At 34.4% G+C, this 17,086-nt stretch overlaps 1 protein-coding gene across 28 annotated transcripts in view; it reads left to right on the top strand.

Annotated features, from left to right (window-relative positions):
• Nucleotides 1-17,086, top strand: part of LOC120418991 (glucose transporter type 1) — a 443,089-nt gene that overhangs the window by 283,382 nt on the left and 142,621 nt on the right. For 26 of the 28 annotated variants that reach the window (XM_039581540.2, XM_039581537.2, XM_039581541.2 and 23 more), the window contains 2 exons: nt 14,982-15,131; nt 15,566-15,682. The exons of 1 other annotated variant lie outside the window; for it this stretch is intronic. In XM_039581540.2, the coding sequence (XP_039437474.1) occupies nt 14,999-15,131; nt 15,566-15,682 (250 nt within the window). In that variant the 5' untranslated portion in view covers nt 14,982-14,998. Of the gene's footprint in view, nt 1-14,981; nt 15,132-15,268; nt 15,395-15,565; nt 15,683-17,086 lie in introns of those variants that run through there. One more of the 28 variants, XM_039581547.2, reaches the window with a different exon arrangement.

The raw sequence follows: 17,086 nt of genomic DNA on the forward strand, positions 1-17,086 counted from the left end.
AAAATTTAAAAAAATATGCTGACCGATTGGTAAAGTTATTTTTTTCCGTTTCAAATTTACGGCCCGGGAAATATCCTCCGGAAAGGATATCCACAATTTGGACATGCTCGGGCCGTAACAACGCGTTGTGTCGGTCCATTGCCATTTATCGATGGAATCCGTCATAAAGTGGTGCAAGACCGTTGTTAGTGTGCTCGGAGGAAATTATATGGTCCGATTTTTATTTCAATTGCTTCTTCGGGTTGAGTTGAAATTGAAATTTTTGGTTTGGTTTTTTTTAAATAACTGTATGGAAAATTACCGTTTTAAAGAAAAGTACAAGAATTTTCAACTGCTGAACAGTTCGGCAAACTGAAATTTACCGAATTCGGTAAAAACTCACCGAAATTTGGTAATGAAGTTCATTATTGTTCATCGTACAATTGAAATTCGGTATTTTGACAGATGGTTTACCGATCTAAATTTTACCGATTTTTCAACTACCGAATTCGGTGTAAAAAATCTAAATGTAATTATGGATTAAATATAAGTTAGATACCAACTTTAAAATCGTCATTCATCTTCAGCAATTGCCTACAATTTTAATTACTTTGCAAATGGTACAGTAGCAGATTTTGAATGTTAAGTCAGGGAGAAACAATCCTGAAATAAAATAGAATGTCATTTTGCTTCATTTGTTAGCTAATACAATTTCCACGAATTTTGGAAGATTTTTAACAGATAATTATGAAACGAACAATAACGGTGAGAGATATTGTAACAAAGATGATACCTGCATTACTTGTTCAAAACAACCAATGCGCCATGGATTTCCTATGTACCTGAACCTTTTGAAAATGTAAGCGAGATATGTGACAAGATCGTAAGCGATTAGTGATAACAATCCAACACAATAAGCTTTTTGAAAATGCAAAGTTCAAAAAATTATATAACTAGAGCATAAAAATCTATGTTTTTCCTTTACTGTTCTAATATTTATATCTAAATTTCAAAGAATTTTCATGACATTGGTGTTTTCTGTTATCAGTTTTTCCATATGATACAAATTTGTATAATGTTTAAATCATAAGAATTTATTTTGGCAGCTAACGAAAATCTTGAGATTTTAATAACAGATTGATCATATTCACAAAATAATGTAATTTTTTGAAAATTTACCATTGTTTCACATCCTTTGTATCAGGGCTGTGGAGTCGGAGTCGGAGTCGGAGCCGGAGTCGGTGGAGTCGGGTATTTTTGGGGACCTGGAGTCGGAGTCGGAGTCGGAGTCGTCAAAACTCGAATAGCTGGAGTCGGAGTCGGAGTCGGAGTCGGCTAAATTGTATGAGCTGGAGTCGGAGTCGGAGCCGGAGTCGTAAATTTCTGATAGACCCGGAGTCGGAGCTGGAGTCGGAGTTGTCTAAAATTTAATATAATTTATGAACTTATTTATTGTTTAATATTCGTTATAATTCAGGTTGATTCCCATTTTTTTATATTTTAAATTTATTTATTGAATCGCGTGCACTGCGCTGACATTTTTTTTATTTATTTTTTTTTCTGGTTCAAGATATTTAACATGCCATGATGTCTTCGAAGCATTTTTATTAAGATTGGAAATAATTGGAATGAAAATCTGTTAATCTTCTCTTGTCAATGTTTGTATACACTCTATTATAGTGTCATAACTCATAAAATAGTAAAAAATTGTGGCTTGTAGTCAAAAAATTAAAACATATCTAAATGATTCTTTACTGTATCTTTTCTTGTATTTATATATTCTTTCAATTAAAATTTGACCAAATTTTATCAAACTCTTTCTTAAAAAATATAAACACCGTCATCTTTTTGTCCGATAGCGAATGTCTTGGAGATTTTATGTAGATAATTTTTTTGAATAGGATAAATAAAAGTTCACTATCAGTACTTAACGAAATAAATTATGTTTTTAAAACATTTGTAAAATTGATAGTACACTTAACCCCCGGTGGTTGGTCACTTTTTCGTTTGACACTTTTTTAGTCAAACTAAAAAGTAACGAACTGTCACTTTTTACACGGCGCTCACGCAAACTATCAAAACAAACGTTTGATAGTGTGTGTGAACTCCTTGTAAAAGGGGTGTCAAACTTAAAAGTGACCCCGTTCGTTTGACGACAGTTGGTGTCAAACCATCGGGGTTTGACACTAAAACCCCTTTTACACGGAGTTCACAAACACAAACAAACTTTTGTTTTGATAGTGTTCGTGAGCATCGTGTAAAAAGTGACAGTTCGTTACTTTTTAGTTTGACTTTGACCAACCAACAGGGTACAAACTGAAAAAGTGTCAAACGAAAAAAACTCTACCAACTCTACCTCTCATTTTGAATGTAAATAAAAATAAATCAAAGTAACGTGCTGAAAACATTTGAAACTGACAAAAAATATCGAAAATAAGTTGCAACTAATTTTTAATTGATCATTGTTTTGCCTTCCTCACTGAGGTAAGGCTATAATCCTGCTCTAAAAATGAACTTTTTATTAAAAGCTCGAAGACCCACCTTCATATATACATATCGACTCAGAATCGAAAACTGAACAAATGTCTGTGTGTGTGTATGTGTGTGTGTGTGTATGTGTGTGTGTGGGTATGTATGTATGTGTTCAAAAATCTTGCCAAGTTTTCTCAGCACTGGCTGAACCGATTTTGATCGAACCAGTTGCATTCGACTTGGTTTAGGGTCCCATACATCGCTATTGAATTGTTTGAAGTTTCGATAAGTAGTTCAAAAGTTATGTATAAAAATGTGTTTTCACATATATCCGGATCTCAATTATATGCATGTAAACGATGTTCAGATCCATCATCCAACCCATCGTTGGTTAGGTAATCAAAAGACCTTTCCAACAAGTCCACAACATCGAAGATTTGGCAACCCTGTCTCGAGTTATGACCACTTAAGTGATATTTATGTACTTTTTTAAGCCGGATCTCACTTAAATGCATGTAAACGATGTCCGGATCCATCATCCGACCCATTGTTGGTTAGATAATCGAGAGACCTTTCAAACGAGTCCACATAATTGAAGATCTGGCAACCCTGTCTCGAGTTATGACCACTTAAGTGATATTTAAATACTTTTTTGAAGCCGGATCTCACTTAAATGCATGTAAACGATGTCCGGATCTATCATCCGACCCATCGTTGGTTAGGTAATCAAGAGACCTTTCCAACGAGTCCGCAACATCGAAGATCTGGCAACCCTGTCTCGAGTTATGACCACTTAAGTGATATGTATGTACTTTTTTGAAGCTGGATCTCACTTAAATGTATGTAAACGATATCCGGAACCATCATCCGACTCATCGTTGAATAGGTTATCAAGAGACCTTTCCAACGAGAACACAATATCGAAGATCTGGCAACCCTGTCTCGAGTTATGACCACTTAAGTGATATTTAAGTACTTTTTTGAAGCCGGATCTCACTTAAATGCATGTAAACGATGTCCGGATCCATCATCCGACCCATTGTTGGTTAGATAATCGAGAGACCTTTCGAACGAGTCCACATAATTGAAGATCTGGCAACCCTGTTTCGAGTTATGACCACTTAAGTGATATTTAAATACTTTTTTGAAGCCGGATCTCACTTACATGCATATAAACGATGTCCGGATCCATCATCCGACCCATCGTTGGTTAGGTAATCGAGAGACCTTTCCAACGAGTCCACAACATCGAAGATCTGGCAACCCTGTCTCGAGTTATGACCACTTAAGTGATATGTATGTACTTTTTTGAAGCCGGATCTCACTTAAATGTATGTAAACGATGTCCGGAACCATCATCCGACTCATCGTTGGTTAGGTAATCAAAAGACCTTTCCAACGAGTCCAAATAATTGAAGATCTGGCAACCATGTCTCGAGTTATGACCACTTAAGTGATATTGATGTACTTTTTTGAAGCCGGATCTCACTTAAATGTATGTAAACGATGTCCAGAACCATCATCCGACTCATCGTTGGTTATGTAATCAAAAGACCTTTCCAACGAGTCCGCAACATCGAAGATCTGGCAACCCTGTCTCGAGTTATGACCACTTAAGTGATATTTATGTACTTTTTTGAAGCCGGATCTCACTTAAATGCATGTAAACGATGTCCGGATCCATCATCTTACCCATCATTGGTTAGGTAATCAAAAGACCTTTCCAACGGGTCCACATAATTGAAGATCTGGCAACCCTGTCTCGAGTTATGACCACTTAAGTGATATTTATGTACTTTTTTAAGCCGGATCTCACTTAAATGCATGTAAACGATGTCCGGATCCATCATCCGACCCATTGTTGGTTAGATAATCGAGAGACCTTTCAAACGAGTCCACATAATTGAAGATCTGGCAACCCTGTCTCGAGTTATGACCACTTAAGTGATATTTAAATACTTTTTTGAAGCCGGATCTCACTTAAATGCATGTAAACGATGTCCGGATCTATCATCCGACCCATCGTTGGTTAGGTAATCAAGAGACCTTTCCAACGAGTCCGCAACATCGAAGATCTGGCAACCCTGTCTCGAGTTATGACCACTTAAGTGATATGTATGTACTTTTTTGAAGCTGGATCTCACTTAAATGTATGTAAACGATATCCGGAACCATCATCCGACTCATCGTTGAATAGGTTATCAAGAGACCTTTCCAACGAGAACACAATATCGAAGATCTGGCAACCCTGTCTCGAGTTATGACCACTTAAGTGATATTTAAGTACTTTTTTGAAGCCGGATCTCACTTAAATGCATGTAAACGATGTCCGGATCCATCATCCGACCCATTGTTGGTTAGATAATCGAGAGACCTTTCGAACGAGTCCACATAATTGAAGATCTGGCAACCCTGTTTCGAGTTATGACCACTTAAGTGATATTTAAATACTTTTTTGAAGCCGGATCTCACTTACATGCATATAAACGATGTCCGGATCCATCATCCGACCCATCGTTGGTTAGGTAATCGAGAGACCTTTCCAACGAGTCCACAACATCGAAGATCTGGCAACCCTGTCTCGAGTTATGACCACTTAAGTGATATGTATGTACTTTTTTGAAGCCGGATCTCACTTAAATGTATGTAAACGATGTCCGGAACCATCATCCGACTCATCGTTGGTTAGGTAATCAAAAGACCTTTCCAACGAGTCCAAATAATTGAAGATCTGGCAACCATGTCTCGAGTTATGACCACTTAAGTGATATTGATGTACTTTTTTGAAGCCGGATCTCACTTAAATGTATGTAAACGATGTCCAGAACCATCATCCGACTCATCGTTGGTTATGTAATCAAAAGACCTTTCCAACGAGTCCGCAACATCGAAGATCTGGCAACCCTGTCTCGAGTTATGACCACTTAAGTGATATTTATGTACTTTTTTGAAGCCGGATCTCACTTAAATGCATGTAAACGATGTCCGGATCCATCATCTTACCCATCATTGGTTAGGTAATCAAAAGACCTTTCCAACGGGTCCACATAATTGAAGATCTGGCAACCCTGTCTCGAGTTATGACCACTTAAGTGATATTTATGTACTTTTTTGAAGCCGGATCTCACTTAAATGTATGTAAACTATGTCCGGATCCATCATCCGACCCATCGTTGGTTAGGTAATCGAAAGAACTTTCCAACGAGTCCACATAATTGAAGATCTGGCAACCCTGTCTCGAGTTATGACAACTTAAGTTATATCTGTGTACTTATTTTTCTGGACCTAAAAAAAATAGCTGAAATATGTGTCCAAACCACTCATATTACCCATTGTTGGTAACAAGTGAGGAAGGCATCAACCACATAGGTGGATTAGGTTAGTTTTTTTTAGATATATCGAATACCTCAGTGTTTACAATTTCTCTAAAAAACTGTGTGTTGATCCTTAAATAATATCGTTGAACAAGTCTTTTTTTTTTAAACTTCAAATTGGGGTGATATATTTGACATAATTTTAATATATTTTTTTTAAATATTAGAATTGATTTATATGTTTTAAGTGTTTACTGGGCTTGATCACACAATGTCCATGTACGTCTTCTCAAATTAATTCATAAGAGCTTTAAAAAATAGTTACTTTAAAAATTGTCTATTTCAAAACCTATCTTTGATAGTTACTGTGTTTCTTTAAAATTTTCTTTTTTTTTTATTTTACATGTCAAATCAATCATGAAGGCTAGCTTTCTTTTAATATTTCATTAAAAAAGTACAATTAAACATTCATAAAGCTTGCTTATAAACATAATAAAATGAATGTAAAATTAAAGTAGTTTAATAAAAAGTTCCAATTTTTCAAACAACATAATCAAAATTTACTTAGAAAACTAATGTGCTGAAAATGCGTTTAAATCTGAAAATACTTTTTATTTTTGTTTCAATAACGCTGAAAACATGTAACATAGAATAACGAACACTTATCTACCAAGCTTAGTATGGTTCCATACCATTCTCTTTGAATATTTAATTCGTATTTATCATTATTTCATTTTTTTTAAATATTTTAAATAAAGATTAGGTGTCGGAGTCGGAGTTGGAGCCGGAGTCAACAATTTGTGAAAAGCTGGAGTCGGAGTCGGAGTCGGCAAGAGTTGGTAGGCCGGAGTCGGAGTCGGCCTAATTCAGAAAGCCGGAGTCGGAGTTGGAGTCGGAGTCGCTTGTAATATGACCCGACTCCGCAGCCCTGCTTTGTATCAACATTGTTTACCGATAAGATTATCTCCTATTATTTCATCGTTCGATGATAACGATAAGGTTTCCGTTTTCGAAATACGATCATTCCATCGGCGATTGTCGACAATAAATCTTTTACAGTTTTTATGTGTGTTTAGTTAAAAAAAAAAAAATCAAAATATCAAAGTTTCCGTCACATTTTTGGAAAATGCTAAAATTTCCTTTTGTTGTGTATGTGAGCAGTTCTCTCAGATTTCGGTCATTCGATTTTTTTTTTGTATTTTTTAATCCGACTGAAACTTTTTTGGTGCATTCGATATGCCCAAAGTAGCCATTTTGCATCATTAGTTTGTCCATATAATTTTCCATACAAATTTGGCAGCTGGCCATACAAAAATGATGTATGAAAATTCAAAAATCTGTATCTTTTGAAGGAATTTTTTGATCGATTTGGTGTCTTCGGCAAAGTTGTAGGTAGGTACTGAAAAAAATGATACACGATAAAAAAAATTTTGGTGATTTTTTTTAAACTTTTTGTCACAAAAACTTGATTTGGAAAAAATAACACTTTTTATTTTTTTTTTATTTTTTGATACGTTTTAGAGGACATAAAATGCCAATTTTTCAGAAATTTCCAGGTTGTGCAAAAAATCTTTGATCGAGTTATATGTACGTTTTGATATTTTTTTTCCATTAAACCAGAGTTTTTAGCTTAAAGTTCTTAAATTTTCACAAATATACTCTTCTTAAACTAAACAATTTTCATAATTTGTAATATGGGTATCAAACGTTGCTGCTTTCAAAATTTGAAAATTGTATTTATTTAAAATAATTGTATTGCGATACGATTTTTTGTTTTAAAAATTGGTATTTTAAGGTGAAACCTTAATTTTTTAAAATGTTTAAATAAAAATGCAAACTTTGATTTCCAAATTGCAAATTGTGAACATTTTCCGTATTTCAAAAATGTATCTCATAATTTGAAAATTTATGCATAATTTGCCGTTGTTCAATACCCATGAAACAAATAAACAAAAAGTATTTGAGGAATACTACAGAATTTGTTGCCAACTCACATTAAATCATGAAAAATTGCCCCTATTCGATTTTGATTTGTGTAGATTTTCACTAAACTTGAGTTTTGAATTAAATTTCTCAAATTTTCAATAATTTGAAATATGGGTTTCGATTGACGCCAAATTTCGTACAGTTTTGTACTATTCCTGTGTTTTTGTGTCTTAAATTTACGCAAAATATTGTTTTTTAATTGCAACACGATATTTTGTGAAAATTACAGCATTTTATAGTAAAAACTATAAAATTGTCAGTATTAAATATTGAGGATTTAAAAAAATACGGTGTTTATGAAAATTTGAGAATTGTGAAGTAAAATAAAAATTCAGACAAAATTGAGCGTTGTTCGATGCTCACATTGCAAATAATAAAAATTTGAGTGGGTTCTCTTCCAACTCACGCGCAATCGTTATAATTTCGTCGCTTGTGTTCTATCATGTGACACGTCCTCTCTTTTTATAGCAGACATGTCACAAGATAGCACACGAGTGACGGGTTGATTTTTTTTCCAAGAAGTACATTTAAAATGCAAAAAGGTACATTTATCTAAAAAATGGTACAGTACTTTGCGATTGAAAATTAGATTGCATTTAATTTTTGTTTTGCCCAGGTTTATGATTTTTCCAAAAAACGTGATTTTATTTTGAGTTTCCTAATCAATAGCAAAAAAAATCGAAAGTTGAAAAATGCATATTTTGGGAATTTCACTTTTAGTGATGGTCGTCAGTTCGAATCTTTGAAACATTATTTTTATCCAAATTTGGGCCTCTAACCTAAAATATGAATCCAACACTATTTTTAAATAATTAGCGTTCCAAACCAACAATCCAATTTTGTGAGGATCCGAATCCCACCTGATTCATTTTCGTTTTTAATCATATTCAAAGTTATGGTTCATAATTTCGGGATTTGATCCTTTGTTAAAAAAAACTGTTGAACGATGCTTCAACTTTTTTTTTCATAAATGCAGCAACCAAGCACAAAACGAATCGTTTTCATTTCGGCCAAAACTAGGTCGCAAAGCAACAATTCTGGCGTCCCGACAACACGATGACGATGGAGGTCTATAAATACCTGTTACTGTATGTTTCTGATGCATTCAGTAAATATTCATCAGAAAATCGATTTTCTAAACCCTGTGCTTTTCCATTTGCAATGGAACACACGCAATACAATGTAAACGAGGATTACAGTTGAACCTTGGTTGAACCTGGGACAAATTGCTGAAATTGCTAGTTAGGTGGTTTTTGTGTTATACTTTAAACTGTTGTGCCACTAGCGGCAGGTTTTTATAAATTCGTTTGTCTGTTTTATTTTTCTTGTAAAATTAATGATGCTGTTTGTTGACACACATAGTCATATATTAGCACCAGCAAACCTGCTGTTATTTGGATGGCGAAATCGTGCTGTAAACAAGTCGATTTAGGTGAATTATGCACTGCCGCAGTATAATTCGGATTGTTTTTCTGGGTCGCTGCTGAACTGGATGTTTCTTTTTGCTTTAATTCCTCTAACAGTCGAGTCTGTTCAGTTTCTTGGATTCCAAATTAATTCGGATGTGGTACTTTAAACTTTTTCTGGGAAATAGCCCAATCCACAAATTGATTAATGTTTCCATAAGTTGTGGTCGATTCCCCAAACCCACAATTGATCCACTAATAGCCGCAATTAGGGCCCACAAAACCACAAACTTATCAGCCTGGACTCAAACATTGTGATGCTTTAAATTGATTAGTCTGAAAGTTCAACCGCAAAACCGTTGAACGCGTGGCTGCAATCGTTCAATTCTTCACCACCAATTCTAGAATTCTCGCAAGCATCTTCACTTTGTCGTACTGTTTATAATTCCAAACATCCTTGCCGGTTCTGTCGATTGGCACGGGGAAAGTGGTTGGCTGGAGGCATTCCCCGTCTCTGCATGATATTTGCCCTTTTCTAGTTGAGCTTTTGCTGCATCGTCTGGACTGCAATATGCAACAGCCAAGACGTGCCATTGCCGACTTTTGGTTTGGGTTGGTTCTTGCATGCAAATGCTTCATATTTTAAAATCCCCACCGCTTACCAGCAGGCAGACAGTGTGGTTTTTGCAGTGAGGACGAAATCTGATGACGTGGGACTACAGTTTGAAGATAAATTTGTTTTTTGCAAATTTGTTCCAAATAAAATTAATCATTATGATTAGGGTTAGTGAATTTTCACGATTTCGCGGACAGCGTGAAATTCGTGAAATTTTAAGATTTCCGTGAAATCCCGTGAAATTTATCTATTTTCTGAAATCAACTCTATGGAATAACAACATAATAAAAATTTGAAAAGCATGATATGCATAATTTGAAGAATTGTTAGCAAAACACACATTAACATAAATTGTTCCAACATTTAATGAGAAGTTATAATAAGGATGATATCATCAATCATTTGATTGCAGTTATTTCAAATTTTGGCTTTTTCAATCAAAACTTGTTAAAATAGACTGAACAAGTAAATTGCAAGAAGCTTTTGAAAGATTGCACAGATTTTTTAATAATGGAATTGATTTATTTTTTTAAGTCAATTAAAAGCAAACATTCACGTAAAAGTAACATTCAGTAGAAACAGCCGTCTTTCCCTGAGTCAATATATCGTTAACCGGAGGAGCAAGCAATCAGAATATAGAAAGACAAATTGAATTCCATTAGACTAAAGATAAATATTTAGAAAATAGATTGCTGTTCAAAACATCAATTATAGTTAGTAATATTTTCATACGATGTAATAATAATTTGATATATTTGACTACTATTTTATTTGAAAGGTTTTTAAAATAAATTAAAAGATTCAAGCTTGGTTTATTCAAGATTCAATCAATAGTATTTTTGATATTTAAAATCACCTTTTAAGAACATTTCAGAGTTGTTTGTGTTCTGTTTAATTTTCACGATATTTGATTAATTGGGGTGATAGTTCCCATGGAAGTTAAAAGCACCACTTTTTATTTGTTGTCTATTCTGATTTTGTAAAACATTTTTTTAGATATCGTTCAAGGTTAAAAAATAAATGCCTATTGATCTTTGATTTATTTTTTGAAATATGAGATGAAAAACCTAAAAAATATTTTTATTGTACAAAATGTCGCAAACAATTTAAATTATTTTAATAATTTTGGCTGGAAAACATTTGATATGAATTTCAATAAAATGTAAAAAGATAAAATAGAAGCATAGCAGTGGAAACTTTTGAGCTATATTAGTCGAATATTAAAAAAGAAACTCAATAAATGAAAACGCATGACCTACATTTCGTTTTAAAATATATTGAGCCCATCAATAAACCACTTTGAAACTTTTTTTATTTTGAAATAAGGAAAAGTTTTTTTTGTGTCAGTGAAGTTCAGTGAAGGACTTTTTATGTTTCTTGAAACAAGAATATGTAAAGAAGCATAAAAAATAGTTTCTGTATTTTTAACATTAGATTTTCAGAGTTATTTCAACATTTTTCACTTTCCGCGAAATTTCCGTGAAATTTGGTGTTTTGAAATAAGGGTCCCCGTGAAATTTGCAATTTTTGAGCGTGAAAAATCACTAAGCCTAATTATGATTCTGCTGGATTGAGTCTTTCTTTCCACGATATGTTTGATCATAGATGCGAAATTAAAATAAATGTTGACTCTGGAAATTTTTATGAATCTAAAAGTTCCTCGAAAATAACCAGATAGCCAATCCATTATAACTTGTGCTCATAGAAATGCAGAAATTTGCTCGCTCCGTAACCAAAACCATGTTAGAAAGCTCGCTCATCAAATTTAAACTGTTCACAAACGAAATGTATGCGGGAAATTTTCAATTTCATGGTAGCCAGAAAAGCGAGATCTGAATTGATCAGCACAAAATAATTTCAAGCATCGGCTCGAGTTCTGAAAGTTTTGTGCACTTTCGGAATTAGATAGCTTGCACAATCAACTATCCAACCTGAATGGTATTTTTACTCCTCACTGGTTATGTAATCTTCATGCCTCTCGGATTGCGTTTTCGAAAAATAACCTTAATTATGCCCATGTTCATCATGATATATTGTTATTATAAATACCATTTCAATGAGCCACCAAGTTGGTAAGAGTGGTTACACTATTTTATAACTATATTTTGAAGTGGTTCAAACTCACTAATGCTATGCTGTGCTATGCTATATTTTGAAGTGGTTCAAACTATGTTTTTTCTTCAATGCTCTAGTAAGAGGAACTCAATGTTTTTTTTAACTTTAAGATAATGATTCAATTGTGTAGCAAAAGATGTGAAAATAAGCCACCATGTTTCAAATGATGAGGCCCAAAAACTATGTCTAGAATGCTATTTATAAAAAAAGAATAATAGAAAATTAATCGAAGTAGAACATAATTCGATGTATTAGGTCCTTCATACACCGAAAATGTACAGTTTTTTTATAAACAGTCTTCGCATTTAGAGGAAAATCAACAATGGTTTGGAAATCTAGACATTTACTGAGCAGTTCTCTCAGATTTCGGTCATTCGATTTTTTTTTGATTTTTTAATCCGACTGAAACTTTTTTGGTGCCTCCGGTATGCCCAAAGAAGCCATTTTGCATCATTAGTTTGTCCATATAATTTTCCATACAAATTTGGCAGCTGTCCATACAAAAATGATGTATGAAATTTCAAAAATCTGTATCTTTTGAAGGATTTTTTTGATCGATTTGGTGTCTTCGGCAAAGTTGTAGGTATGGATACGGATTACACTGGAAAAAATTATACACGGTAAAAAATAATTTGGTGATTTTTAATTTAACTTTTTATCACTAAAACTTGATTTGCAAAAAAACACTATTTTTATTTATTTTTTTATGTTTTAGGAGACATCAAATGCCAACTTTTCTGAAATTTCCAGGTTGTGCAAAAAATCTTTGAGCGAGTTATAATTTTTGAATCAAAACTGATATTTTTTTCAAAAAATCGAAATATTGGTCCCAAAAATTGTTCAACTTCATTTTTCGATGTAAAATCAAATTTGCAATCAAAAAGCACTTTAGTGAAATTTTAATAAAGTGCACCGTTTTCAAGTTAAATCCATTTTTAGGTGACTTTTTTGAAAATAGTCGCTGTTATTCATTTTAGTGCCCATGTTTACTCACCGTTGAAAAAAATATTTTTGAAAAGCTGAGAAAATTCTCAAAATTTTGCTTTTTTGAACTTTGTTGATACGACCCTTAGTTGCTGAGATATTGCAATGCAAAGGTTTAAAAACAGGAAAATTGATGTTTTCTAAGTCTCACCCAAACAACCCACAATTTTTTAATGCCGATATCTCAGCAACTAATGGACCAATTTTCAATGTTAAAATATGAAACATTCGTGAAATTTTCCGATCTTTTCGAAAAAAATATTTTCAGAATTTTTAAACCAAGACTAACAGTTTAAAAGGGCGTAATATTGAATGTTTGGCCCAATAGTTTAGCTGGATTTATCTCACAATTTGAATTTAAATACCGTTTTTAAACAACTTTTCCGGGATTTTTTTTTATCTTACAATGTTCTTTGTTGTATTAGTCATGTCTGGAACATAACCATTTGTAATATTGTTGTGCTATTTTGGGGGTCGTATATGGGAGATGCGCCTAGGCGTTTTTACAAAAAGTTTTCTAAAAAAATGCTTTTTTTGTCAAAAAAATTAATAAAGTCCAGGGAAATAAAGTATTTTTTAAAAACAATTTGACCTTTTTCCTGGGAAGACCTGGCAAATTTTGCCTAAGACACCAAATCGATCAGAAAATTCCTTCCACGTGACACAGATTTTCGAATATTTGCAGTCAACTTTTTATGGAGACTTGTATGGACGAACAAATGATGCAAAGTAGCTTCTTTTGTCATAGGCAAATTTAGAAAACCCTGAAGGTTCCTTATAAAAATCAGAATATTTTAGGGTGCAAATTTGAGAACTATAAAACAAAAGATAATATACTGGGGGATAATAAAACGGGGTTTCACGTACATAGTTAAAAATCGTCTTAATTTGGAAGTTGTAATTTGGGCAGGTTGAATATTCCCTCTTTGATGTCTTAATTTTACCTCAATTTAGACTGAAAATGACACATTTTCTCTGACATAAATATTTTTTTTACTGGTACCGTCATCAGGGGTGACATTGGGTCTGGGGGTGAGATTGAGTCATGCAAATTTCTGCATTTTTTGAATGACTCTATCTCACCCTCCAGACCCAATGTCACCCCTGATGACGGTAGTTAAAAGTAATTCCAATTAAAAATGGCAAATGAGCTAATTTTTTTGATGTAGTTTTGGTTTTACAATCGGTCCCGCCCGTGTGGATCAATCGGACCGCGTTCGAATCCCGCGGCGGGCGCTCTAAAATTCTTTGTGTAAATATGGGTATTCGGCGCCGTCGCTCCGTGCCATACTTTCATACACTTAGGAGCCCAGGGCGGCGAAGTCCTTGTAGATAAAAAGGAAGACACTAGTGGTTGGTACTAGCCAATGGTGGCCGACAGCTATAAAAGTCAACTTCGTTTCGTTTTGGTTTTACAAGAATTTGGAATAAGGAAAGTTTGAATTTGTAAGGAAACTAGCTATCATGAACTAATGATGTAAAGAATGGCATCTGGATCATAGATAAATGGTTGCTTTCAGAAAGCTTCGCTATGAAATAATTAACAGAGATTTGAAAAAAATATGCAAAAATGCTCATGTTGAAGGCAAACCCCTATGACATTTACCCGATGTATCCCTAGAAATATTGTCTTAAAGATACTCGCTTATATAACAAAACAAGAATCGTTCCTTGAACTTTGCAGGTAAATGTGTATCTCCACCAGCTCCAACAGAGTTCTCTAAATAATATTTCACGGTTGGTTACTTTGGCACATCTCATCCGCCTCCATTGGATTGGCTCATAACTGCCGGTTCTCGATATTTGACGAACCAAATCAACCTTGCATGTCCGGTTAAGGCTGTGGGTGTTTATTTGTCATTTTTGTCAGTGATACTATGTTAGATTAAGTGACAAATTTATTAAATTTGCAATCTACGACATATCAAATCGATTACAGCTGTCAATGCAGAAAGAAACGTAACCAATACTAACACCTGTCAATTCCCTCGTCTCTTTCTTTCTCGGTACACTAACAAACCATCCCTACTAACACCACCACAACAAACACACACATTGAATGTGCTCGGGTGACGTCACAAACCAACTCACACACACACTCTCATACAGCCGGCCGTCTCCATGTTATGGCGGCATACGGTGACCCTTCGATGATCTCTCCTCCGTCTTCCATCTCAAACGGCCCGGAGCCCCAGTTACCGCCGTTACCACCACCGTTACGCTCGACGCAAGTGTTACAGCCCCTGTCCGTGTACCCAGGTTCGTGTTCCGGCTTCCCCTCTCTTTCTTCCTTTCTGTTGCGTGATGTTTGACTAGCGATGTGTTTATCGTTTTCTCTCTCTTTTTGTCTTGTTATTCTTTTCTTATTGCGATTTTATCGCTCTCCTCACCCAAAGCATGACCGTTTCGGCGTTGACATTTTGAGTCCTTTTTTGAAATCATAAGTTAGACGAGGATGAAAACTAGTGTGTTTTGATTTTTGGTATGATTTTATTCAGTGAATGCTCCCACTATGAGTTCATGTAAGTATTTAGTTGTTCTTTTTCGTTTTCTTCATTTCATCAATCGTCACTATTGTAATTGGATTTGTTTATATTACAAATTTCCCTCATTAGTCATTTGAGTTATACAGTTTCAATTTGAATCGTACATTTTGAAGCACCATTTTCTAACAAAGCAATTGATTTTTCCAGTGTCAGCCTTGAGTCAGGAAGCGACGTATGATTATGTCTTTGGGGGGCCCCTGGACTCGCATGCCCTGTCATCTACGCTTAAGCTGACCTCGCCGCCCATACGACTGCGCTCGGACGGTAAGTACTGACCTTGTTCTAGCTCAAAGTTTAGCAAATCGATCGAAGTTTCGAAAATATTTTATTATTTTTCTTAAATTATTACATTGAAAATCAATCCTATTTTTTTTTATTGATCACATGAAACATTTTAAATAACGCTTAAATAAGCCACTTTTGTGTGTACATAAGGATGTAACAAAATGGGTCAATTTTGCGGGAATTTCATGACATTATCGCCTAGGTATACGCCTAGGATCGCTTTGATTTTTGCTAGTTTTGAATTTTTCAAAACCTCATGAGCTCATAGTTCGTGTTCCTGACGAACATCCAAACGAACATTTGCGAACAGAGGGGAGTATATCGGTCACAAAACTACCCTTTTTTGAAAACGAAAAAATGCTCAAATCTGATGTATGGGTAATTCAAGGTCAACTGGGTACACAGTAAAATTATTTGTATTTTATATAATAAAATTTGCACAAAACTGAATATTTAAAATCCCGATTTAATATCACCAGAGGTGAAATAGAGCCTTTCTTACAAAATGATGAAACTCCGAGAAATATATTGGTGTAATTAATTTTTCAGAAACATAATGATACCACTCAGTGAGAATTTTACCTAAAGCTTCGAATCTTTTTAGGCTAAACCTCAAATGCAATGTTTTTTTAATTTCAGAGGTACATTATTTGTCGCAAGATATTTAAATTTAATTAAGAAAAACATATTGGATTGAAATTATTAGAAAAATTAAAATAAAGGGTAATCAGTCTTTATTGTTAGTCTATGATTAACTTAAAAAAAATTATCGCTATTGCACTTTGTCGATCTATTATGAGAAACCAGAAAGAACACTTTCACACGCAGGTAAAACGCGCAAGCGTAAAAGCGCTGGCGTTGAAGCTTCGACTTGACGACTTGTCGAGCGAGAACGAGCCGGGACTTCGAATTTGATGTTCAGTATATGATTTTGTATAAATTTAATAGGAAAAAATAGGGTAAAAATAAGACGAAAAACACTAAAATGGCTATATCTCTGGAAATACATTTTGGAAAAGCTTCAAATTTTGGGCCCAAGCAGTTTATGGCGCATGTTTTCGAATGGCTTTTTGTTTGAAACTGAATTCGTTTAATTTGATAGTGTTATCTGTAAAATAGTCCAAAAAATACCTCTAAAAATGGCTTTGACCACATTTACTGGTCGAAAATTGTGAATCGAAAAATAAAATGTTCGTCTCCGACCCCACGGCTACAGATCTGATTTATAAAAATTGTGGGTTTTACGAGCGGTTTTCCAGTGATGGAAGACACAAATTTTTAAGAGCGGATACAGACATCGCTCATGTATTTCAGAAAAAGAGCTCTCAAAAATCAGACTTTGAGTTCCGGGTTTCAGGCCAAAATTCAATCGAAAGAGCGCAT

The sequence above is a fragment of the Culex pipiens genome, chromosome 3 (genome assembly GCF_016801865.2).
Source record: "Culex pipiens pallens isolate TS chromosome 3, TS_CPP_V2, whole genome shotgun sequence".
NCBI classification, from domain to species: domain Eukaryota; kingdom Metazoa; phylum Arthropoda; class Insecta; order Diptera; family Culicidae; genus Culex; species Culex pipiens.